Source organism: Carassius carassius, chromosome 34 (assembly GCF_963082965.1).
Source record: "Carassius carassius chromosome 34, fCarCar2.1, whole genome shotgun sequence".
NCBI lineage: Eukaryota > Metazoa > Chordata > Actinopteri > Cypriniformes > Cyprinidae > Carassius > Carassius carassius.
Window position 1 is genome coordinate 7,182,101 of NC_081788.1, and position 21,311 is coordinate 7,203,411.

Here is a 21,311-nt window from a genome sequence, read left to right on the forward strand (position 1 = left end):
GCGCGGGCTCGCTTCGCCCTTAGGAGTTAAAGCTCATTCCACGAGAGCAGTGGCTTCTTCTCAAGCTTTTCTCAGTGGATCTTCTATGGATGATATCTGTGCGGCGGCAGGATGGTCCTCACCGAGCACTTTTATCAAGGCTTACAGTCTGGATGTGAGGATGGCTACTGGCTCCCGGGTTCTCTCCGCTTGAGCAGATGCTTCCTTGGATCCCAGCTATCAGGTACGTCAGGCGTTATGGTATAGCGTTCCCATACATGGAGACGTCACCGCAGCATCGAAGTGACCTATGAAAGGGAACATCTAGGTTACGTATGTAACCATGGTTCCCTGAATAGGGAACGAGATGCTGCGGTCCTGGCCGTGCCATACCTTGATAGCATTCTTCTTCAGTCTGAGTGAAATGGCGCGCGGCACCAGGTATATATGCGTACGCATGCGTGGGGCGGTGCCAAGCGCTATTTGGCCAATAGGATTGGCGGGATGGTATAGGGCTTCAGACATTCGTCACACCGAAGGTGTTCCCATACGTGGTGATGTCACCGCAGCATCTCGTTCCCTATTCAAGGAACCATGGTTACATACGTAACCGAGATGTTTTGCTCCCTTGACATGCATTTCTAGCATGTTTTGGTTTCTTCACTAGTGGGCAGTGTGACAGCAGAAAAACTGAAGTGAAGAGTGTGTTTTGTGGAGTTGACAGCATCTAACCACATGTGAAATCCAGAAACACCCAGAGTGTGAAGTGAGGGTTTGTCTGGGCGGACTGGAAAGAGGAACTACAGGGATTTACTGCAGTGAGAGTGAGAGCTGAGTAGGGAGAGTAAGTACTTGAAGAGGACGTCCTGAGCGTCAGTGAGTGTAGCTCCAATACTCTTCAGCAGGACGCTGAGCAAATGAACCGGAATGACCTCTGACCCGCGCTCTTTCTTATTCCCGTTTTCACCACCAGTGCTCAGAGAGAAACTCAAGTGAAGCTGCCCAACAAAAACAGTTAAACTCAACACTGTACACTCAATTTTAAAAATAACATTTGAGCGTTTGGCATCAGTATTGAAAGTCTTTTTCTGTGTTCACTGTGTGGTCTGTGGTCAGAGTGAATTATGACAGCAGGTTTCGGTAACTGACCTTTATGGGAGAGATGTGGAAGTATTCGTAAAGGCTGATGGGGGACGTGTCTGTAGCTGAACTATGATAGAGCTCGGTCTTCAGATACTCAATGTCCTTCTCAAACAACACCACCTACAATACACCACCACACACATCCAACAACAGATCAAATACACTACTATAAGTCTCTAGTGCTCACCCAGGTTGCATTTATTTGATTAAAAAAATACAGTAAAAAGAGGAACATTGTGAAATATTATATTTATTGATTGATTATTGATTTAATTTTTTTTTGCCAAAAATCAGTAGGATATTCATGTTCCATGAAGGTATTTTGTAAATTTCCTACTGTAAATATATCAAAACTTAAATTCTGATTAGTAGTATGCATTGCTAAGGATTCATTTGGATCAATTTAAAGGCAATTTCTCAGTATTTAGATTTTTTTACACCCTCAGATTCCAGATTTTCAAATAGTTGCATCTCGGCCAAATATTGTCCAATCCTCACAAACCATACATCAATGGAAAGCTTATTTATTTATATATGAAGAGGCTTATTGATTTATAAAGCTAAATTTGGTTTGAAATTCTGGTTTAGTGGTCCAGGGTCACAGATATGGTTTAGTACTGTGAAGTATGAACAGTGTGTGGAGTTTTAGCTCAAACAGACCTAACAGGTGTGACTGTACCTGCTGTTCAGACGTGACCACACTGACGTGCTCAGCAGTGAGGAGCTCAAGTATGGCATACAGGAACCCAAGATCTATCCGCAGGTCCATCTCCTGAATCAACACTTTAAAATACCTGGGAAGCAGAAATTAAGCCTGTTTTGCAGTTTGAGAGAAAGAGATTGAAAGAAATTGTATGAGGAGGAAACTTACTTGATGCGCAGAATGTCAGAGTGTCCGGCTGCTCTGGTGATGATGCTGACGTCAGCGAGCGGTTTCGGCTCTTTAATAAAAATAACATAAAAACAAATGCAATAAACGTTACCATAACAATGGCAGATTTATTAGACAAAGAAACGAGCAGGAAATAAAATCCATAAATGATTCTGCATTGGCCTTTGAGTGAATGGACTGACCCGAGTCCATGCTGACTGATCTGGGCGGTTTGACGGGGTAGAAGACGAATGGGAAGATGGCTCCAGGCAACTGATTTTGGATCTGAGGAGTAAACGGGACAATAATAAATGTGTGAATTAGTGCGTCGCTCTGTGGTTGTACTCATCCCATTTATAACTCATATTTTTATAATGTGTCTAAAACTGGATTGCTTTATCAGGAGTGAAACTGACCTGAATCCTGTTGATCTGGACTCTGTAGGTTTTCTGGCGGGTGGAGACACTGTACTCCACCTTTAGTGCTGGCAGGAAGTTCCTCCTGAGCGGAGCGTCAAAAGGCTGCAGTATCCTCATGTCCACCCCATTAGCAGCAAACAACACCTGATGAACATTCAGTACAGCCAGAGATGGATTCAAACAAGAATGACCTTCTGTCCTTGACGCAGCCCAAGTTATCCAATAACTTAGCAGTGGGATACACAGTAATGTCGTTATATAACAAGATTTCATTTAAAGATAGTAAATAACACATGTATAACAACATTGTAAGTAAAATGTATTTTTCTTTACGGTTGAACCACTGATGGCAGATGGACTATTCTGACGATATCTTTCATACTTTTCTGGACCTTGAAAGTGTATTTTACTTCGCAATCTATGGGACAGTCACAAGCCTCCCGGTTTTCATCCAAAATATCTTAAATTGTATTCCAAAGATGAACAAAGCTTTAACGGGTTTGGAACGATATGAGGGAAAGCGATTAATGACAAAATGTTCATTTTGGGGTGGAGTATCCCTTTAATTCTGATGGTGACAATTTAAAACAAGGCTTCTTGCCTTTAAGGGCAGTGAATTGGTTCCCATGAGCACTAACCTGGTATTCGTTCTCAAGGTCAATGATGATGCTGTCCACTGGCCCGCTCTCCATATATTCTCTGTAGCGCTGCTCCAACATCGCAGCCTCTTTAACACTCAAAACCTTCCATCGGCTGCGCTTCTTCAGCTTGGTTTCCCACACCACATCAGAACTGACAGTCACAAATAAATGATATTCATTTGATCTATTTCAATAAGCAAAATATCTTCTGGGTTGATGTGGATGCTAATATAGTTATCGTTATAGTCATTGTTGTTGTGAAAGGGCCTTAAAGGTGCTAAAGGGGACACCGGATACCCATTTTCCACATGCTAATATGATTCTTTAGTGTTCTCATGAAATGTCTGTAACATTCTTTCGTTAAAATTCCTCAATTGTTGTGTAAAAACCACATTTTTTTACCTTGTCAAAAACAGCTCTGTTCACAACGATGTCTCTTTAAATGATAATGAGCTCTGCACACTTCGCCCCTCTCTTATCTCTTTTTGTGTATTTGGTGGCACATTACCATTAAAAACAAAGCAAACTGGTTGAGGGTGGAGATATGCTAATACGGGACAGTCCCGTCAGTGATAGTGGGCGGGGCCTGAACAGTATGATGTCATACAGCTCAGAAAATCAAAATGGCTTGATGATTGAGATGGTTTAGGTTTTTTGGGGATTAAACAAAAAGGAGTGAATGGATTTTTCATCATTGTAGGGTGGTTGTGTCCACACACTGCTTAGACACATTCATATGCAAACACCATGTACTTTGCATACGATGCCCCTTTAACAATAGACACAGCTAACTATCAACACTTCAGTCGTATGCCAACATGACACCCAGCAGTACCTGGTGATGCCAATGAAGGCCACTTCCTGGCTGCTGGTGTTGTTGACCAGTGAGACGCCCATGTTCTGTAACGAGATGCAGGTTTCCTGTTCAGCCAGCTCTATTTTCTCATTATCGCAAATCTTTTTGAAGACACAGTGCTCGGTGGTGAAAAGCGCCACACGTTGGAGGCCTTCATAAAAAGAGACGACAAAGAATTTTCCCTCCTTGTTCACATCCAACAACTGGTCCTACAGAACAAATGAAAACAAGCAACCAGACAGGAATTCAGTTTCACATCTTCAATGAAGAGTGAGGTTAAATCACAATTAAATATTGCAATCAATTATCAAACCTGGTTTTTATTTCTCACCTTTTCGCTCTCGAGCTCTCCTTTGTACTTGCCCCACTTCCAGCTCAGTATTCTTGAGCCGGTCGGTTCGGCCCAGGTGTAGTACACCGCCTGACCTGGAGCCAGCTCATCCATTTCTTCCTGAGAGCTGCCAGAATCAAACCATTAGTTGACCTGATTATTTAATGTTTGTTCAGACTATATAAAAGTGAGACACTTAACAAGTTTCACTTTATAGTATGAGAGAAAGTTGAAATCATGATGTCAATGCAGCCACAGGGGTAAAAACACATCATATAGAAACAGAAATATCAGGCCCAAGTCGAAGATTTCCGCTTACTGGTGCTACAAAAGGAAAGAAGACCACAACAAAAATGCAAAAAAAAAAAAAAAAAAAAAAAAAAACACATTCAAGCAACATAAATACCAAAAAGCATACCAAAAAAATGCTACAAGAGCAAAAGCAAAGATTTTCATTTTTCACTGCATTAACAATACACAAAAAGTAGGCAAGAAAAAAAAATAAAAACAGATGAAGAATAAAAAACCTTGAAAGTGGTTTAAAATTCTGGTTTACCAGCCACTCCCATCTATGAACTGCTACTTGATTTTCAGATGAACAAAAAAGAAAACAAGAAATGTTACATTTATAAATTACTTATTTTTTATGTTATATTTACTGTAAGAGCAGTATATTTTAAAACACAAACTACATAAATGTTTACCGATTTGTCAATTTCCAAATTATATTATATTTTTTAATTTAGATTTTCTCTTTAGGGCTCAATTATACATTTTTTGTTTGATGTGAACATTTATTTTTTACTAAAAACTTTCTCTTACCCTACCATACAAAAAAAAGAAAAGAAAAAAAAAGAAAAATGGTATTTTTTTTTTTTTAGCACAAAGTTAATTACAGCCAGAAATGATTACACAGCTAGATAACGACAGATTCAGAGAATAATACACAGTTATGATGTTCAGCTCATCAATCGAAACCAAATGTTTGGCAGGCGTACAAACACGTATAGCTCATGATTAACAGGCTCAAAGACAGTCCTTACTGCTGTCTCTCATTGTGTCCTTTAAACTCTGGAATACTTTGAACTTTGACCTTGCACGATCATGTCATGCATCTGTCCGTCTCACCTCTGGTGGAACTGTAGCGTCTCGTCTTTAGTGTGGTTGATGAGGAGGAATGGAGCGGCGCCGTCGTGGTAATCAGAGAACCGGATGACGGAAGAATGTTCCGTCAGATTCACATCCACAATAATACCACCCAGCTACACACAAGAGGAAACAAGAACAGGGATAAATCGAGGGAGAGCGTGCTGGTGTACCGCTCAGTCGGTCACTCACGGTTCTGTCCAGGTGCAGCAGGAGGCAGTTCTCCGGCTGGTGGAAGTCAAACGGCCGTGGCGATGATTGACAGCCCTCCACTATGACTCTGAGTTTCCTTGAGTCTCTTTCTGGCCAGAATGGAACCGCAATCTAAGAAGCAGATGGTAAATCTCAAAACACTGAGAATCATATTAACATTTCATCTGGTACAGTGGGTTATATCTCCTCCTGACCTCCCCGGGTCGAGCCTCGGTCCACTGATCCAGACCTTCCTCACAGACTCTGATTATGTGCTTGGTTCTGTTCACCAGCGTGTAGAAGGGCAGGAACGTCACCAACCGAGTCAAACTGAAGCTGGTTGTGTCGATCTTCACTCCCACCTAACATCAAAGCAAACATTAACCAACTGAGATTTAGTTATATTAATTTTAATAGGTCAAATTAAACATTTTTACATTTTTTCCCCTTCTAATATTAACATTTTATTTCAGCTTTTATTGCAATTAAAGAAAATGGTTTTAAGTAGTTTTGGTCTATTTAACAATAACAACACTGCATATCCAAAACATTTGATCAAAATTCAGTGGGTTTCTGATTCTATATATTTTTTTCTCTTTAAACAAATTGTAACAGTTCTTTCATTACAACATTCATTACAACATTGTCACCATGTAATCCTTCTGTTCCCCTTTGCATTTGACGTCACCGTAACTCCCAACAGTGTCAATGGAGAAATCATCTGATAATTCACTTTCTGAGATCATCAAGCGAATCTGTAAGCAATACAGTGACAGGCGGAGAAGTCAGACACTTGATTGATAAAACAGCTGAATGTTTCCTGCACGCTTGATGACATTAATCCAAACCTTGTTGTTCTGCAGAAAGTTGCGTGGCTTGAAAGAGAAGAGGAGGGGCATGTCGTAATCCTTCAGGTGTTTGCGATGAATATCGTCTGCCTTGTACTGCAGCAGTCTGCCCGTCTTATTCACCATCCAGTACGGGGAGTGGATAGCCACCACCAGCTGACCCTCCTCCTTCTTAACATGCACAGCGATGTTGAGCTCCGTCTCTGTCTCCATCTCCGTCTCCTCGTCCACTCCCTGCGAGTGGAAGGTGATGAAGCTGAGCTCGTCACCGTCGCTGCACAGACTGTACTTGGACTCCCAGTCCTGCTGCAGGTATCCCAGCAGCTTCAGCTCCAATGTGGAGTAATCCATGATAGCGGTGTGGATCTGGGAGGAGTGGCCCGCTTTCAGTAAGGAAGAGGGGAAATCTCCATTGCCCTGTAAAATTTGCAACTATAAATTTAATACCTGTTACTTGCCTAAAAGTAATATTTTTATATATATAGAAATTCCAATCTATTCAACAAAAGACTCCCAAGTAGACTTTGACTTGAGTGGAATTTCCAAAAGCAGCTCTTTCATAATAAAAGAAAGCTGTAAAATGTATCCCCTTGTCCACAGATTACAGGATGTAATCCAGTTTTTTTTTTTTTTAAGTAAATACTATCAACCATCATTCTTTTTTGATAATTAGCTGTCATACTTGAAACTCTAAACATTATTACAATTCTCAATTACCATTTTGTATTAATCAATAAAAAAATAACAAGAATACTTGCATCAAAAATGAAATACTTAACCATTTTTTGTTCATTTTTTAATTAAAACAATGTCCAGATGTGCATTTTATGTGTGTGTGTGAGTTAAGTTTATAATAATACCGTATTTTCGGACTATAAAACGCACCTGAGTATAAGTCGCATCAGTCCAAAAATACGTCATGACGAAAAAAAACATATAAGTCGCACTGGACTATAAGTCACATTTATTTAGAACCTACAACCAAGAGAAAACATTACCGTCTCCAGCCGCGAGAGGGCGCTCTATGTTTACAGTGAGAGGCTACAGGAGCACTGAGCAGCATAGAGCGCCCTCTCGCGGCTGGAGACGGTAATGTTTTCTCTTAGTTCATTTCTCTCGGTTCATGTCAAATTAATTTTGATAAATAAGTCGCACCTGACTATAAGTCGCAGGACCAGCCAAACTATGAAAAAAAGTGAGACTTATAGTCCGGAAAATACGGTAATCTTATTTTTTTTTTTTTATTAAATTAGTTAAATAATCATTAAAAATTATCAGATGACTTTAATGTCCAATAGTGATGCATACATACATATATTAATATGCATATATATATATATATATACATACATGTGTGTGTTACTGCTGAAAACTAGCAAATATAGACATCACAACATTATAATGCACAGTATGAGAAATCGATTTTTTTTTTTTTTTTTTTTATTAAGATGAACTTCCATGAGATGATTGGAAAATTAATATAAAATGTTAAATTAGGGGAAATGAGCATGCATAGATAATAAATATCCAATATCTGCCAATTTGTAGGTAATACAAACCAAGACCGATAAATGAAACATCACCATAATTATTATAAAAGACCACAACCACAACATATCTGACGCAGTGGAAAGGGACTGTAAGGCCTCTTGTACCTTTATCTTGAAGGTGATGGGGTACGGCAGGAGGTTGCGGAGGAGAACGGTGGGCCACAGGTGCAGAATGATGGGCTTGTCATACTCCTCCTCAGGGCTGTGTGACATCAGAGCGTCTGGGACAGGAACCATGTTGACCTTCAGCATCTGGGTGCTGTCTCCATGATGATGGCAGGTTTTCTCCAAACACTCTCCGGGCTTCTGATTCACCTCAGTGTAAGTGAAAGAGTCAGAGCAGTGGTACTGCTCCTCGCCTTCGGTTACAGGCTGCAGGCTCAGTTCAGCTCTGAAAAATGTTTTTTTAAAGTACCAAAATGAAAAAATGGTTCAGGGATAACAGAATGTATAATATAATTCATATTTTAGCATTTCAAGGACTTTTCATCCTCTATTTCAGCCTATTTTAGAATGTGACCAGCGAAATGTTCTCTAGGAAAGCTCTTAAAATGTTTGCCTCCTGAACGAGACAAAACACAGAGTGTATGTTTGTGAAAGTGGACAGTTGGACAGAGCTGCCCGTCCTGTGCTGTAACTGACCTGTAGGAGCCCAGAGGCACACAGAACTCCTCTGAAGGCAGAGAAACGCCCAGACACTCAGATCCCTCATAAACACGGAACGCCACCGAAAAGTGATTGATGATCTAGAAAAATCAAATCAATAACCGCATCAACAACAAATCTGTAAACAATAAAATATGCAAACTTCCATATATTAAGTGCTGCAAATATTTTTGTATATATTTACAGCTATTAATGCAAGTATATTACAGAATCCTCTCTCGAAATCAGTGTAAAAATGTGTGTAGGCTTAATGAGGAGTAATTTTCAAAGGAAAGGTCTGCTGAATATAGTGTGTGTAGGTTTTTAATACATCCACCTGGAAAGGAGAGCGGATCTTGACATATTTGCTTCCCTCGACAGTGTAAATCTGACAGACAAAGAAGCGGGTGACACCAGAGTCACGGTGCATGACGCTGTGCATGTCCCGTCCTGTTTTGATTAGTGGGATTACACTTGCGCTAGTGTGGCCAACTGGAGCTGGAGAAGAAAAATAAATAAATCTAGTTTTTGTCTAGCAATTTTGCAGAATGCAACTATAACATTTTGGATATTCATTCCATATTTTAAAACCACTGTAGCTCTTTTAATTAAAATTTTATTTTTGTGTTCATTTGAAATTTTGCGCTGATCTAATTCTCAGTATCGGTATCGGCTCCGATACTGCCATTTTCTGCAGGTTAAAACAAAAAAAAATTAAAAATAATAATTTAAGGTAAATTAAATAATTAAAACCACATTACTTTTGTTATCTACGGAGCCCCGCACATGACATGCAAGAAAAAATAAATAAATTGTGCGCATGATTTACTAATTTGTTCCCTTAATGTACTAAAACTATTACTATTGCGTTTCCTCGATTTGCTCAATCGTGCGCACATTTTAGCAAATCGAGGGAACGAATTAGTAAATCGTGCGCACAATTTATAAATCGAGGGAACGAATTAGTAAATTGAGGGAACGCAGTAGTAATAGTGCGCACATTTTAGTACATTAAGGGAACAAATTAGTAAATCGTGCGCACAATTTATTTATTTTTTCTTGCATGTCATGTGCGGGGCTCCGTAGATAACAAAAGTAATGTGGTTTTAATTATTATTATTATTATTTATTTATTTATTTTTTACCTGCAGAAAATGGCAGTATCGGAGCCGATGCCGATACTGAGAATTAGATCAGCGCATCACTACTAGTAATGCTGAGATATATATATATATATATATATATATATATATATATATATATATATATATATATATATATATTATATTCATAAAGTTCATGGGTTATGCAGTCTTACTGGGCTGTATGTAGTTTTTGGCACTGAGGCTGGTCATGGCTGAGAACTGGTCACTGGATTCAGCAGTGTGGGTGTAGGCCAAATTCAGATTCTCTCCATCCTGGAGCTCCACCACACGATTTTTAGACTCTTTACCGATGGGTCTAAACACTTCGCTGTGCAGCACTGCCACTGGCAGACCCAAACGATTCTTCACCACAAACGGAGCCTGGTCCTTCTGAAAGCATTCAGCGGTCTGCTTAGTGGCCTCTGCAAATGCCTGCAAACCAAACAGAAGAAACTATTCATCCGTAACATCTGTAAGAGAAAGACAGCCCTTTTTAACCATCTCAACACACTGTAATCATCTCAATCTCTTACCGTTCCTAGATTGCTCAGCATGTGGAGGCCACACTTGGAGAGCGTGAGGTTAAGCTGGTCTTTACTCGTGAAGCTGATGACCGTTTTATAATCAGGTATACTGCCGTCCACCTCGTCAGATACTTCAGAATATGATACTGGCTTCTTCTTCATCTGTAGACAAAACATAACTTACTTCTTAACCTAATGAGAAAAGTTTGGTCAGTAACAGTTTAGGCATGAAATAACAGGTAACCTTCATTGCTAGAGTCCATGGTCTGAAGCCATCTTTCTCCTCATCATCAAGCGGCTCCAGCAGTGGTTCCCATACGCCCATCATCTCATTATAATAATTAACCTACAGGAAACAAACAACTTGAAATAGGACATGAAAAAAAACTTGCTTTTTTCAGCATCTCACACCATGAGAGCATGTTAAAATGGTGTGCAGGTTAAACTGCAAGACTAGCAAAGTAGTTCAAATGAATTACTTTGTACAATGTACAATGTATGCAAATATCCTCTGACCTCCAGGTCCAGGTGACAGTGTAGGTTAATGAGAGTACTCCAGTTTTTCACGTCTCCCTGGAACGAGGCTTTGGCCAGCAGCATGGGCACAGTGCGATGGCCCACCCCGGCCTCCAGCGTCAGACAGATGGAGTGGATGTTCATTTTGATAGACTCTCCATGAGAAACGAGTCGAATGACAGACCGGGTGACATTCTCTTCTTCCTCCTCCAGGAACCAGAGCTTTAGGTCTCGCAGTTTGCGACGTTCCCACAGATCCTGTGGCACAGGACTCTCCAGTTCCTCAGGGGTCTCAGCTGCAGGGCTCAGCGCTGACTGAATGGTGATAACTGTGTTTATGATGATGGGAGACACCTTAGGAAACAGGAAGGGAGTGGACAGGAAAGGGGTCATTTTCAATATTTTTGCAGCCTTTTTTCCCCTGTAGTTCCCATATAATGCGTTTCAAGGAACCAAAACATTTTTTGGAATCAAGTTTTCTTTTTTATTTTATCATTTTTTTCTTGACCATTTAATCAGTTTTGGTATTTTACATAATACACTAATAATTTCAAAATATGAAATAATCACATTTTCACATGATCACAGAATCACATGTTCAGCCTCACCTTGAGCCTGAGGGAGCTGATGGACAGCTCGATGGACTGTGGCTGGGAAGGAGACTGGCTGCTCTGGAAGAACACCTGACAGGGTTGAAGCACCGTCGTCACATTGTGCTCCCGCTTCTCTTGCAGGAGCGGACACGCCACCACCTTCAGGTCTGAAATGGCGGCAGTCATCGACTGAGCGCTGGGCTCGTTCTTCATCACCAGCTCACACTGCGTCGTCATAACGAGAGCCGGAGCTTCAGCGCATGTGAGGTCGGCCACGAAAATGATCTCAGGATTCTTTACCACAATGTTCATCTCAGTTTTGGCAACCACTGGTGCAGAAGGAACTGCTAGCAAAAGAAAGATGCAAATAAACATTGATTCCATTTATGGAACAATGCTTCCACGCCCCTGAAATTTCCCTGTTTTCCCTGGTATACAGTACAGGGGCGCTATTATTCGTCATTCGGATTTGAATCTCGGGTTCAAAATGTTGCTTTTTTTTTAAAGAAACTTACCCACATTCAAGTGTTGATAAAAATGAATGCATGAAGCTAGAATGTTTTTTTTTCTTTTTTTTTCTGTCCTTTCTTTTAAAATATTGTATGTTCAGATATTCAAACAACAAAAAATACTATGTTTGACTTAAGACTATCTTAAGTTAATAAGACTATATTGAAGAAAACCTGACTTCATCAGGGTGGTGCTGAAACACAATCACTAACCTGTGTCTTTAGAGGAACTGGCGAGTTGTTTGTTTTTAGGGGAACCAGAGAAGCCATCTGCCAAAGCTTTAAGAAAGACATCAGCTACTGTGAGCAGGAACTCCATACTGGCACACAGATAGAGGTCCTGAACCAGGGTGTCCAGCACGGTGCCGTCCCGTCCTTGTCTATAACTCACGTCTACCATCACATCACCTTCCCTGCCCTGACGCATCGCCATCATCCTAAAGCAGCATGAAGTTATAGAAGAAACCCCAGTTACTGACATTTAATGGCTGAATGAATAACTTTATTTACCGTAAGGTCACAACAAACAATTTGTATTCATCTCTGATCAATCGATTAATTGTATATTTTGTGTAAAAGTGGTTTAAATACAAATTTTATACAAATGTTAAATTTGTACATATAAAACATGATTTAAAACAAACGTACTCGGTTACTAAACGTAACCTCGGTTCTCTCTAGAAGAGCGAACGAGTACTGCGTCTTAGCTATGACGCTACGGGTAAAGTCTCTTTTCACGAAATACTGAAGCAAAAAATTATCCTTAATTTTGTATTTTTGTAAAGCGCATTTGCAGCAGTACACAGCCATAGGCGAGATGGCTCGTTTCGCTCATTGGCTTGTTCTGCGGCAACTGCACAGCCTATCGAGCGCGGGCTGATGCAACATCAGACCAATAAGACCCAATCAGACCTTCTTGCCACTTCCCGCCGAAACGGGTGTGGCCCAACCTATAAAAGGAGCTCGAAAAAGCTGACTCACCTGATTTAATTCATCGCCGAAGCGAACCAGAGTGAATCGTGCGCACGGCAGAGAACGCAGTACTCGTTCGCTCTTCTAGAGAGAACCGAGGTTACGTTTAGTAACAGAGTACGTTCTCTTACGAGAGCTCTCTCGTACTGCGTCTTAGCTAAGACGCTACGGGAACCCAATGTAAAACGCCGAGACACATAAGCTCTTAAAACCCTGACAGGGCAAAGAAGACTCGAGTCCCCATCCTCCCCTGACACCGGCAGGGCAGACAGGGCAATAACCTGAGCCCGAAACGGTGTGTTGAGGGATTTCGGCACATAACCGTGCCTAGGTTTGAGTATGACCCTTGAGTCATTGGGCCCAAACTCCAAGCACGACTGGCTCACCGAGAGCGCGTGCAAATCACCCACACGCTTCACAGAAGCGAGAGCCAACAAGAATACTGTCTTGAACGACAGATGCTGAAGGCTAACCGATTGGATAGGCTCAAAAGGGGGACCCTTCAAGGCCTCCAAAACCACCGCGAGGTCCCACATAGGGACTGACGGAGGTCTGGGAGGATTCAGCCTCCTAGCTCCTCTGAGGAACCAGATGACTAAATCATTCCTTCCTATTGACTGACCGGACGCCGTTTCAGAAAACGCTGCGATGGCCGCCACATAAACTTTGAGCGTGGATGGGGCTCTGCCCTTATCCAACAGCTCCTGTAGGAAGGAGAGGACCTCCGTCACCTCACAACTAAGGGGTGAATAACCTTGAGCTGTGCACCAGCTGGAGAACACCGACCACTTCGAGGCATACAGACGTCGTGTCGACGGAGCTCTAGCCTGAGTGATGGTATTTAGCACTCCCACTGCGAGATCAGCGGGTAACCGTTGAGCACCCACACATGGAGGGACCACAACTCCGGTTGAGGGTGCCAAATCGAGCCCCTGGCCTGCGAGAGGAGGTCCCTCCTCAACGGTACCGGCCACGGGGCGACATCTGCTAACTGCATCAAATCTGGGAACCATGGTTGGTTCTTCCAAAGAGGTGCTACAAGCAGTATTGAACATCTCGTTTCTCTCACCCGTTCTATCACCTGCGGAAGGAGGGAGACGGGAGGGAACGCATAAAGCGGGCAGCACAGCCATCTCCGTGACAGCGCGCTTTCGTTCTTGGAAAAGAACGCGGGGCAGTGAGCGTTTTCGTGGGACGCAAAGAGGTCCACCTCCGCCATGCCAAATCTCTCCCACAACAGCCGGACTGTTTGCGGGTGTAGAGACCATTCGCCCGAAGGAAAATTGCCTCTGGACAGCCTGTCTGGACCCAGATTCTGCAGTCCAGGCACATGCACTGCTCTCAGCGAGCGCATGTTGCGCTGAGCCCAAACCAGGAGGCGTTCCGTCAGCCTGCACAGGTTTCGGGACCAGAGACCGCCCTGGCGATTTATGTAGGACACCACGGACATGTTGTCCGCACGGACCACGACGTGGTGATCCTTGATATCGGGACAAAAGCGCGTCAGCGCGTTCTCCACTGCCAGCATTTCCAGGCAGTTGATATGATGGAGCTTTTCCCGTTCTGACCATAGGCCAAAGGACGGTCTGCCTTCGAGCAGCGCTCCCAATCCCGAAGTGGAGGCGTCCGTCGACACCATTTTCACACTCGGGGAAGTCCCCAGGCTTACACCTGATCGGTACCAGCCATTCGCTGTCCAAGGTGCTAGAGCCGCAACACAGCTCTGATCGACCTTAAAATGCAGCCGGCCAGACGCCCATGCTCTGCGCGGCACCCGAGCCTTCAGCCAGAACTGCAGGGGGCGCATGCGGAGCAGGCCCAGCCGCAGAACCGAAGATGCTGAGGCCATGAGACCCAGCATCTTTTGACAGTGTTTGAGCGACACGGTCGCGCCGCAGCGGAAAGAACTTGCTGCGCGCTGAATGCCCATCACGCGCTGTGGTGACAGCCGCGCCGTCATGGAACACGAGTTCAGAACTATACCCAGAAACAGGATCGTCTGACTGGGGTTCAGCGAACTCTTCGCCCAATTGACACTGAGGCCGAGCTTCTCGAGGTGATCGAGTAAAACGGCCCTGTGGTCCACGAGCTCCGCTCGTGATCGGGCCAGAACCAGCCAGTCGTCCAAATAATTCAGCACTCGTATGCCTCTGAGTCTGAGAGGAGCGAGCGCTGCATCCATGCACCTCGTAAACGTACGAGGAGCCACGGAGGACTGTAAACTGGTATGCCTGGCCCTCGAAGGCGAATCTCAAATATCGCCTGTGGTTTGACGCTATCTGTATTTGAAAATACGCGTCCCTCAGATCTATTGACATGAACCAGTCCCCTCTGCGAATCTGCGCGAGGAGTTTCCTGGTCGTAAGCATTTTGAAACTGCATTTCATCAATGCCTTGTTCAGCTGTCTTAGATCCAGTATGGGCCTGAGACCCCCGTCTCTCTTGGGCACCAGAAAGTATCTGCTGTACAGCCCCCCCCTCGCTTTGAGCTTGAGACACAGGCTCTACAGCCCCTTTGCTCAACAGTTTTGATATTTCGGCCCGAAGTATGTGTGCTACTTCTGTTTTGACCGTAGTTTCGACGCGTGCTGAAAAGCGCGGAGGGCGTCGAAAAAAACTGTAGCGAGTAGCCTCTCTTTATAATGCCTAGCACCCAATCCGAAACCCCTGGAAGCGCTGACCATGCATCTGCATGAATGGCTAAGGGCTGGATGCGAAGCGCGCTCTGTTGACCGGGCAACGGCGTGGGACTCGATATGTCTGCGAGTAACTGTGGGCTGCATATGTGCACATTTACCACTTTCAACTCGCTGTCTGCCTGTGCAGAGCGTACGTGCACGGGCCTCGTTTTTACAGAAGCCACGCGCCGTATGTGACAGTGTATGTGGGCACTGGGGAGTGGGCACGTTTACTATGCGGCGCGCTCGACCGATCTGTGTCGATCTTATGTGCGCAAGCCCTGTGTGCAGGGCTGTGCTTACATGTGGAGATGGGCACTGAGGAGTGGGCATCGTCACTGCATTTATAGCACCATTGGCCTATAAATGCAAGCGGGCAACCGTACAGGCTTGCGCATTGCAAAAAACGCTGAAACAGTCACAATCTCTGGAACTGAAACAGCGGCGCGCTTAGGTGAGAGCCCGGCCAATCGATGAAGCAGCCATCGTGTGTAGTGCCGACGCAGCGTCATGCAGCATGCGCAGATGGCTTTCCTAGGATGGCTTCGGGGCTCCCGGCCTCACCGTAATCCTCTGCCGCGGTCCCTGCGGCGCGGGGCGACGGCCGGTAGAGCGAGAACGGGGGTCTCGAGCTGCGTTGCTGAAGCTGTTGTGATAACGGCTTTTGTGTGCAGGCAAGCGGGCAACTGTGCAGGCTTGCGCATTGCAGAAAAGCAGAGGGCGGACAAAGGTGCGTCGCTATCGCCTGTTCCACCGGCGGAAGTGAGTGGTAGTTCCTGTTTTTAGCATCATCAGTGTGGAGAATGCTAGTGAGACAGACGAACGAGTTCGCGCTGAATATGGAGCGTTCCAAGCCTTCGCCACCTCTTCATGAAGCTCAGGAAGAAATGAGGCGGGCTTTGAGAAGTACGCTCATCCGAAAGGGAAATACCATCCAGCCGGGAACGGGGGGGGGGGGGGGGCGCTGGTGCAAACCTATCGCGGCCGAGACTCATCGCGGCCAACACGAGCATTCGCCCCGGCTCCTTTCGATGTCAGCTCGTCTGCTGGGCTTCTGAGCAGAAGGCGCGAGATCCTCGGAGCTCGCCCAGCCCTCACTGCCCGAAGCTAGCAGAGAGCGCGTGTCCTCTTCCCCCGACGCGGCCCTGAGATCGACCTCCTCGGACGACGCGCCGGCAAACAGCGGGCGCTGCCCACCGGGAAGCGATGCAGGGGGGGCCGGTGAAGCAGGGCGAACCGGCGAGCTCGGTTGAGCTGAAGACGGTTCCGGAATCCGCTGGAAGCGATGCTTTTACGGCGCCTCACCGCAGCGGAGAATGCAGGCTCAGAGAAAAAGGCCAGGCGAGTCCTCAGAGTCACCATGGCAACAGCTCGCAGTGGGGGCATCCGCCGTCAGCGAGCGCTGCATGATCTTCACCCAGGCAGGAGACACAGATGACGTACCGGTCTCCCTCGCTGAGTGGGGCTCTGACGAGCCGCAGGAAGGCATCTTAAAAAAGACGCGAGCTCTTTTACGAGTGTGTGTCGCAGGGCGAACACACACACACACACATAAAGAACAGCTTGGATATAACAGAATTGAAAGGATATAGGCGCTAGACAGCGCAGCAGGAACGGCAGTGGAAGGCGGCGATGCCAGCAGCTTCAGAATGGCTCGTCCTGCTGATGTGCTTTCTCAGACGGCGCTTGCTTCCTCCGTGATCCAGCGATGCGTGAGCTTCGCTGAAGAGATGAAAAATCAGGTGAGTCAGCCTTTTCGAGCTCCTTTTATAGGTTGGGCCACACCCGTTTCGGCGGGAAGTGGCAAGAAGGGCGCGAAGCGCCCTTATTGGTCTGATGTTGCATCAGCCCGCGCTCGATAGGCTGTGCAGTTGCCGCAGAACAAGCCAATGAGCGAACGAGCCATCTCGCCTATGGCTGTGTACTGCTGCAAATGCGCTTTACAAAAATACAAAGTACGAGAGAGCTCTCGTAAGAGAACTGGAGCATCTTCAGTGGCTCATGATCTGTGTGTGATCTACCTGGATGTGATCATTTTCACCCTCTGTCTCTTGTCATCCAGCAGACAGTTTGTGAGTTTGAGGGAGGCTTTCATGGAGCTGTCAGAGAACATGTGCACAGCGGTGGAGATGGTGCCCAACATGAACTCTGCCAACTTCAAACTCTCATCACGGGAGTCTGATAACTGGATCTGTACGTAAACACATAAACCGATTCTCAAAGCTAGAACACAATATTTAAACCTGGCTTCACATGCAATCATTACACTCTTGTCTAAGGTGAATTGAGTGTATTTTGTCACCTCATTGTTGTTAGGGCTGTACAGGACTATTGTCATGGAGTCAAACTTAAAGTCCAGTTTCAGTTTGTTCTTTAGTTTGCCTGTTTTCTGGCCTTCCACCACTGCTGCGGTCACAACTGTGTTTCCTACAACACATATGAGACATTTATCTGAATACAATCTGAATTAAAAAAAGATAATAATAATAAAACCGGGACCAAGATCAAGACATCCAACTTCTGAATTGGAAAATAATTATACATTAGTATATAGTTAGATAAATCTGTGCTAATTATAAAAAAAAACACACACACTAAGTATGCTTGATATAACCTATGCATTAGTAATCGACAATATGTGTTTGTGTGTGTTTCATACCTCCAGAACTCTGAGTATCCTTGGTAGAAACCGTGTCTCCTTTATCAGAGCTGGATGGAGCTGGAGGAGCATCAGAAGTCTCAGACAGATTCTCACTCAGAGTCTTCAGCACTATTGTAAGGTCCTCCTGACTCAGGATTAGCTGCAATAAATGCACATTGACATCAGCTGCAATATCCCCTGCAGCTACAAGATTAGATACAGAAACAAACACAAATACATGCACTTACGCTCATGGGTTTGAGGTGTGCATTGATCTGGATGTCAGGTATGCTGTGATACCAGGAGGCAGAGAGATTGCGTTTGATTGACAGGTCCATGTTGACTGGTTTGAGTAACTGAAGTTCACTCTTAAATTGTCCATCAGTGAATGTGGTCCTGAGGTAATAAAGGAATATATGAATATTATATATATATATATATTTTTTTTTTTTTTTTTTTTTAAACAATGGAAATGCAATTTCAGGAATGTTAAATCACATTAATTAATTCAAATCAGTAAATTTATTTAAAATTACCGAACTAACCTGTACATTTTAAGATCCCTCAGTCCCACAGCCATGATGTCCACGACCGGGGGGATCTTGGTGTGTGGTGGGGAGGAGACAATTTCAAAGTGGTTCTTTACGGTCACTAAACCCAAATCTGCAACAATGACATTGTGGGAAACAGAGGATTGTGGGAGGAAGACAACAGGAGCTTTAATGTCTACGTCCAGGTAGATACGTGTGCTTCTCTCTGCCAGCTCCAAAACTCCAGTGGCTGCTTTCTCTGCTGCCTGGGCTGTCACCTCTGCCAATGCATTTTTAGCCTCCTGGAAATTATTAATAAATGCCTGAAAAAGAAAAAATGGTAACACTTAAGAATAATGGTCCATTAGTTAATGTTAGTTAATTAATTAATTAACATGAACAATACATTTATTACTGTATTTATTCATCTTTAATGAAAATACAGTTATTCATTGTTAGTTCATGCTAATTCACAGTGCATTAACTAACGTTAACAAGCACAACTTTTGATTTGAAGAATGCATTAATAAATGCTGAAATTAACCATCTAAGATTAATAAATACTATAGAAGGATTGTTCTTGCTTAGATCATGTTACCTAAAGTAGTTAACTAACATTAACTAATGGACCATTATTAATCTAAAGTGTTACCGAAAAAATAAAGAGAAGGAGAGAGACTATTAGATAACAGACAAATATATATGAAAAAATAAATGCAAGCAGAGGCTAATAAAATTAAATATTTGCTGTGACACTTAAGAATAAAGAAAAACAATATTTATTGAGAAATCAGGTGAAAAAGAAAACAACAACAAGCAGTTTGTTTCTATTAAGAAACTATAAGGTGTCCCCCAAGGTTAAATTGTAGGCCCTCTCCACTTTTTAAATGTATAATAAATAGACATTAAATATAAAAAAATATTATTATATATATAATATACACTTACCAGTATTGAGGACATAAACTTGTTGAGGAAAATAACCTGAATGCAGCCCACAGTCAAAGTTACACTGGTGTCCACAATTTGCATGTCTGTGTAAGCATCGCCCTCCGTTGCATCCACATGGTTCACCATGCGGAAATCAAACACCTCCTTATCCGCGATGGACACTGCCTATACATCATGACAATTCCATCTTATACACTCACCTTTTTATGCATGATACAAAATTAAATAAATAAATAATTTAATAATTAAGAACATTTTTTAGCTCAAAGCCAATAAGTTACTAATGTTTCAGCATTTGCACCATTATTTTTTCATTTTTATTTTTTTAGCAAATATTTTTTGTAATTAATCTTTTTAAATGTCACAAAAAATTCTAAATACTTAGGAGATTTTTTTTTAAGAATTGTATAATTTAATAAACAATACTGTTACTTTGGCCCAATAAAACAGAAAAAAGTTAATCAAACAAGAAATTGTTTGTTTTGTGGTTAAAAGCCTTTTTTTCCATTCTAAACACTAAACAAAAATAATGCAATGTAACAAAAATGTGAACTAGTTCTCCACTGTTCCAAATTAGCTACCATTCTATGATTTATTTATTGTTAAAAGTACAGCACTTTCTACCTTTTTATATAGTGCCTCTTTGTCACAATCCAGAATTACAATGTTCTTCAGGTTAGCGAGAATCTCTACGCACTTCTTCTTCATCTGTACTTCAGAAACCAGCCCTGGTGTAAGAGAGAACATGCAGTCCTGGAACATATCCCAACTTTACGGTGTTTATGTGCATTTACAGAAATTTGTATTACCCTCAATGCTGATCTCAGAGATCCTGGCTTTCTCTCCTCTTATGAAGACCTTCAGACAGCTGAGGTCTGCTCGGATATGCAAATTCACTACATCCTCAAACTTTGACTTCTTACAGGCTGAAGAACAAGCCAATAATATGAGATTACAATTATATCCTGACAAAACAAAAGAACCATACAAAAGTAATTGTCCTACAAGATTTCTTGGTAACAGCAGAATCCTCTATTTTTGCCTCCTCTTCTTCCTCCTCTTCCTCCTTGGGAAGGACGGGCTGCTCCTCTTGTGCCTCTTTCCTCAGTGGTGGGAGGAGGTTATTGAGGAAATTTATGGAGTTGAGGAGTGCCTCAGTGTGCAGATGCACGTCTAGTGAGGAGAAATTCACCTGGTGCAAAGACCATAAATTACCGTATTTTCCGGACTATAAGTCATACTTTTTTTCATAGTTTGGCTGGTCCTGCGACTTATAGTCAGGTGCGACTTATTTATCAAAATTAATTTGACATGAACCGAGAGAAATGAACCAAGAGAAAACATTACTGTCTCCAGCCGCGAGAGGGCGCTCTATGCTGCTCAGTGCTCCTGTAGCCTCTCACTGTAAACAGAGCGCCCTCTCGCGGCTGGAGACGGTAATGTTTTCTCTTGGTGCTTGGTTCTAAATAAATGCGACTTATAGTCCAGTGCGACTTATACACTGTATATGTTTTTTTTCCTCGTCATGACGTATTTTTGGACTGATGCGACTTATACTCAGGTGCGACTTATAGTCAAAAAAAATACGGTACATATTTTAACACATTTTTACAGTTAGTATGCATTTTAAA

The 21,311-nt window shown here is 43.2% G+C and overlaps 1 protein-coding gene across 2 annotated transcripts in view; it reads right to left on the reverse strand.

Annotated features, from left to right (window-relative positions):
- Positions 1–21,311, reverse strand: part of LOC132115403 (intermembrane lipid transfer protein VPS13A-like) — a 51,933-nt gene that overhangs the window by 14,389 nt on the left and 16,233 nt on the right. The window contains exons 29-60 of one of the 2 annotated variants that reach the window (XM_059523860.1): positions 20,686–20,872; positions 20,490–20,606; positions 20,305–20,408; positions 19,678–19,845; positions 18,745–19,052; positions 18,448–18,595; positions 18,218–18,359; positions 17,861–17,985; positions 17,580–17,749; positions 12,122–12,345; positions 11,415–11,743; positions 10,807–11,160; positions 10,535–10,636; positions 10,300–10,452; positions 9,940–10,198; positions 8,959–9,119; positions 8,619–8,722; positions 8,082–8,367; positions 6,427–6,843; positions 6,229–6,333; positions 5,794–5,940; positions 5,579–5,710; positions 5,369–5,502; positions 4,241–4,367; positions 3,889–4,118; positions 3,051–3,204; positions 2,410–2,556; positions 2,197–2,278; positions 1,994–2,063; positions 1,802–1,916; positions 1,129–1,242; positions 832–977 (exon numbers count right to left, since the gene is read on the reverse strand). In XM_059523860.1, the coding sequence (XP_059379843.1) occupies positions 832–977; positions 1,129–1,242; positions 1,802–1,916; positions 1,994–2,063; positions 2,197–2,278; positions 2,410–2,556; positions 3,051–3,204; positions 3,889–4,118; positions 4,241–4,367; positions 5,369–5,502; positions 5,579–5,710; positions 5,794–5,940; positions 6,229–6,333; positions 6,427–6,843; positions 8,082–8,367; positions 8,619–8,722; positions 8,959–9,119; positions 9,940–10,198; positions 10,300–10,452; positions 10,535–10,636; positions 10,807–11,160; positions 11,415–11,743; positions 12,122–12,345; positions 17,580–17,749; positions 17,861–17,985; positions 18,218–18,359; positions 18,448–18,595; positions 18,745–19,052; positions 19,678–19,845; positions 20,305–20,408; positions 20,490–20,606; positions 20,686–20,872 (5,561 nt within the window). Of the gene's footprint in view, positions 1–831; positions 978–1,128; positions 1,243–1,801; positions 1,917–1,993; positions 2,064–2,196; positions 2,279–2,409; positions 2,557–3,050; positions 3,205–3,888; positions 4,119–4,240; positions 4,368–5,368; positions 5,503–5,578; positions 5,711–5,793; positions 5,941–6,228; positions 6,334–6,426; positions 6,844–8,081; positions 8,368–8,618; positions 8,723–8,958; positions 9,120–9,939; positions 10,199–10,299; positions 10,453–10,534; positions 10,637–10,806; positions 11,161–11,414; positions 11,747–12,121; positions 12,346–17,579; positions 17,750–17,860; positions 17,986–18,217; positions 18,360–18,447; positions 18,596–18,744; positions 19,053–19,677; positions 19,846–20,304; positions 20,409–20,489; positions 20,607–20,685; positions 20,873–21,311 lie in introns of both variants that reach the window. The other variant, XM_059523859.1, reaches the window with a different exon arrangement.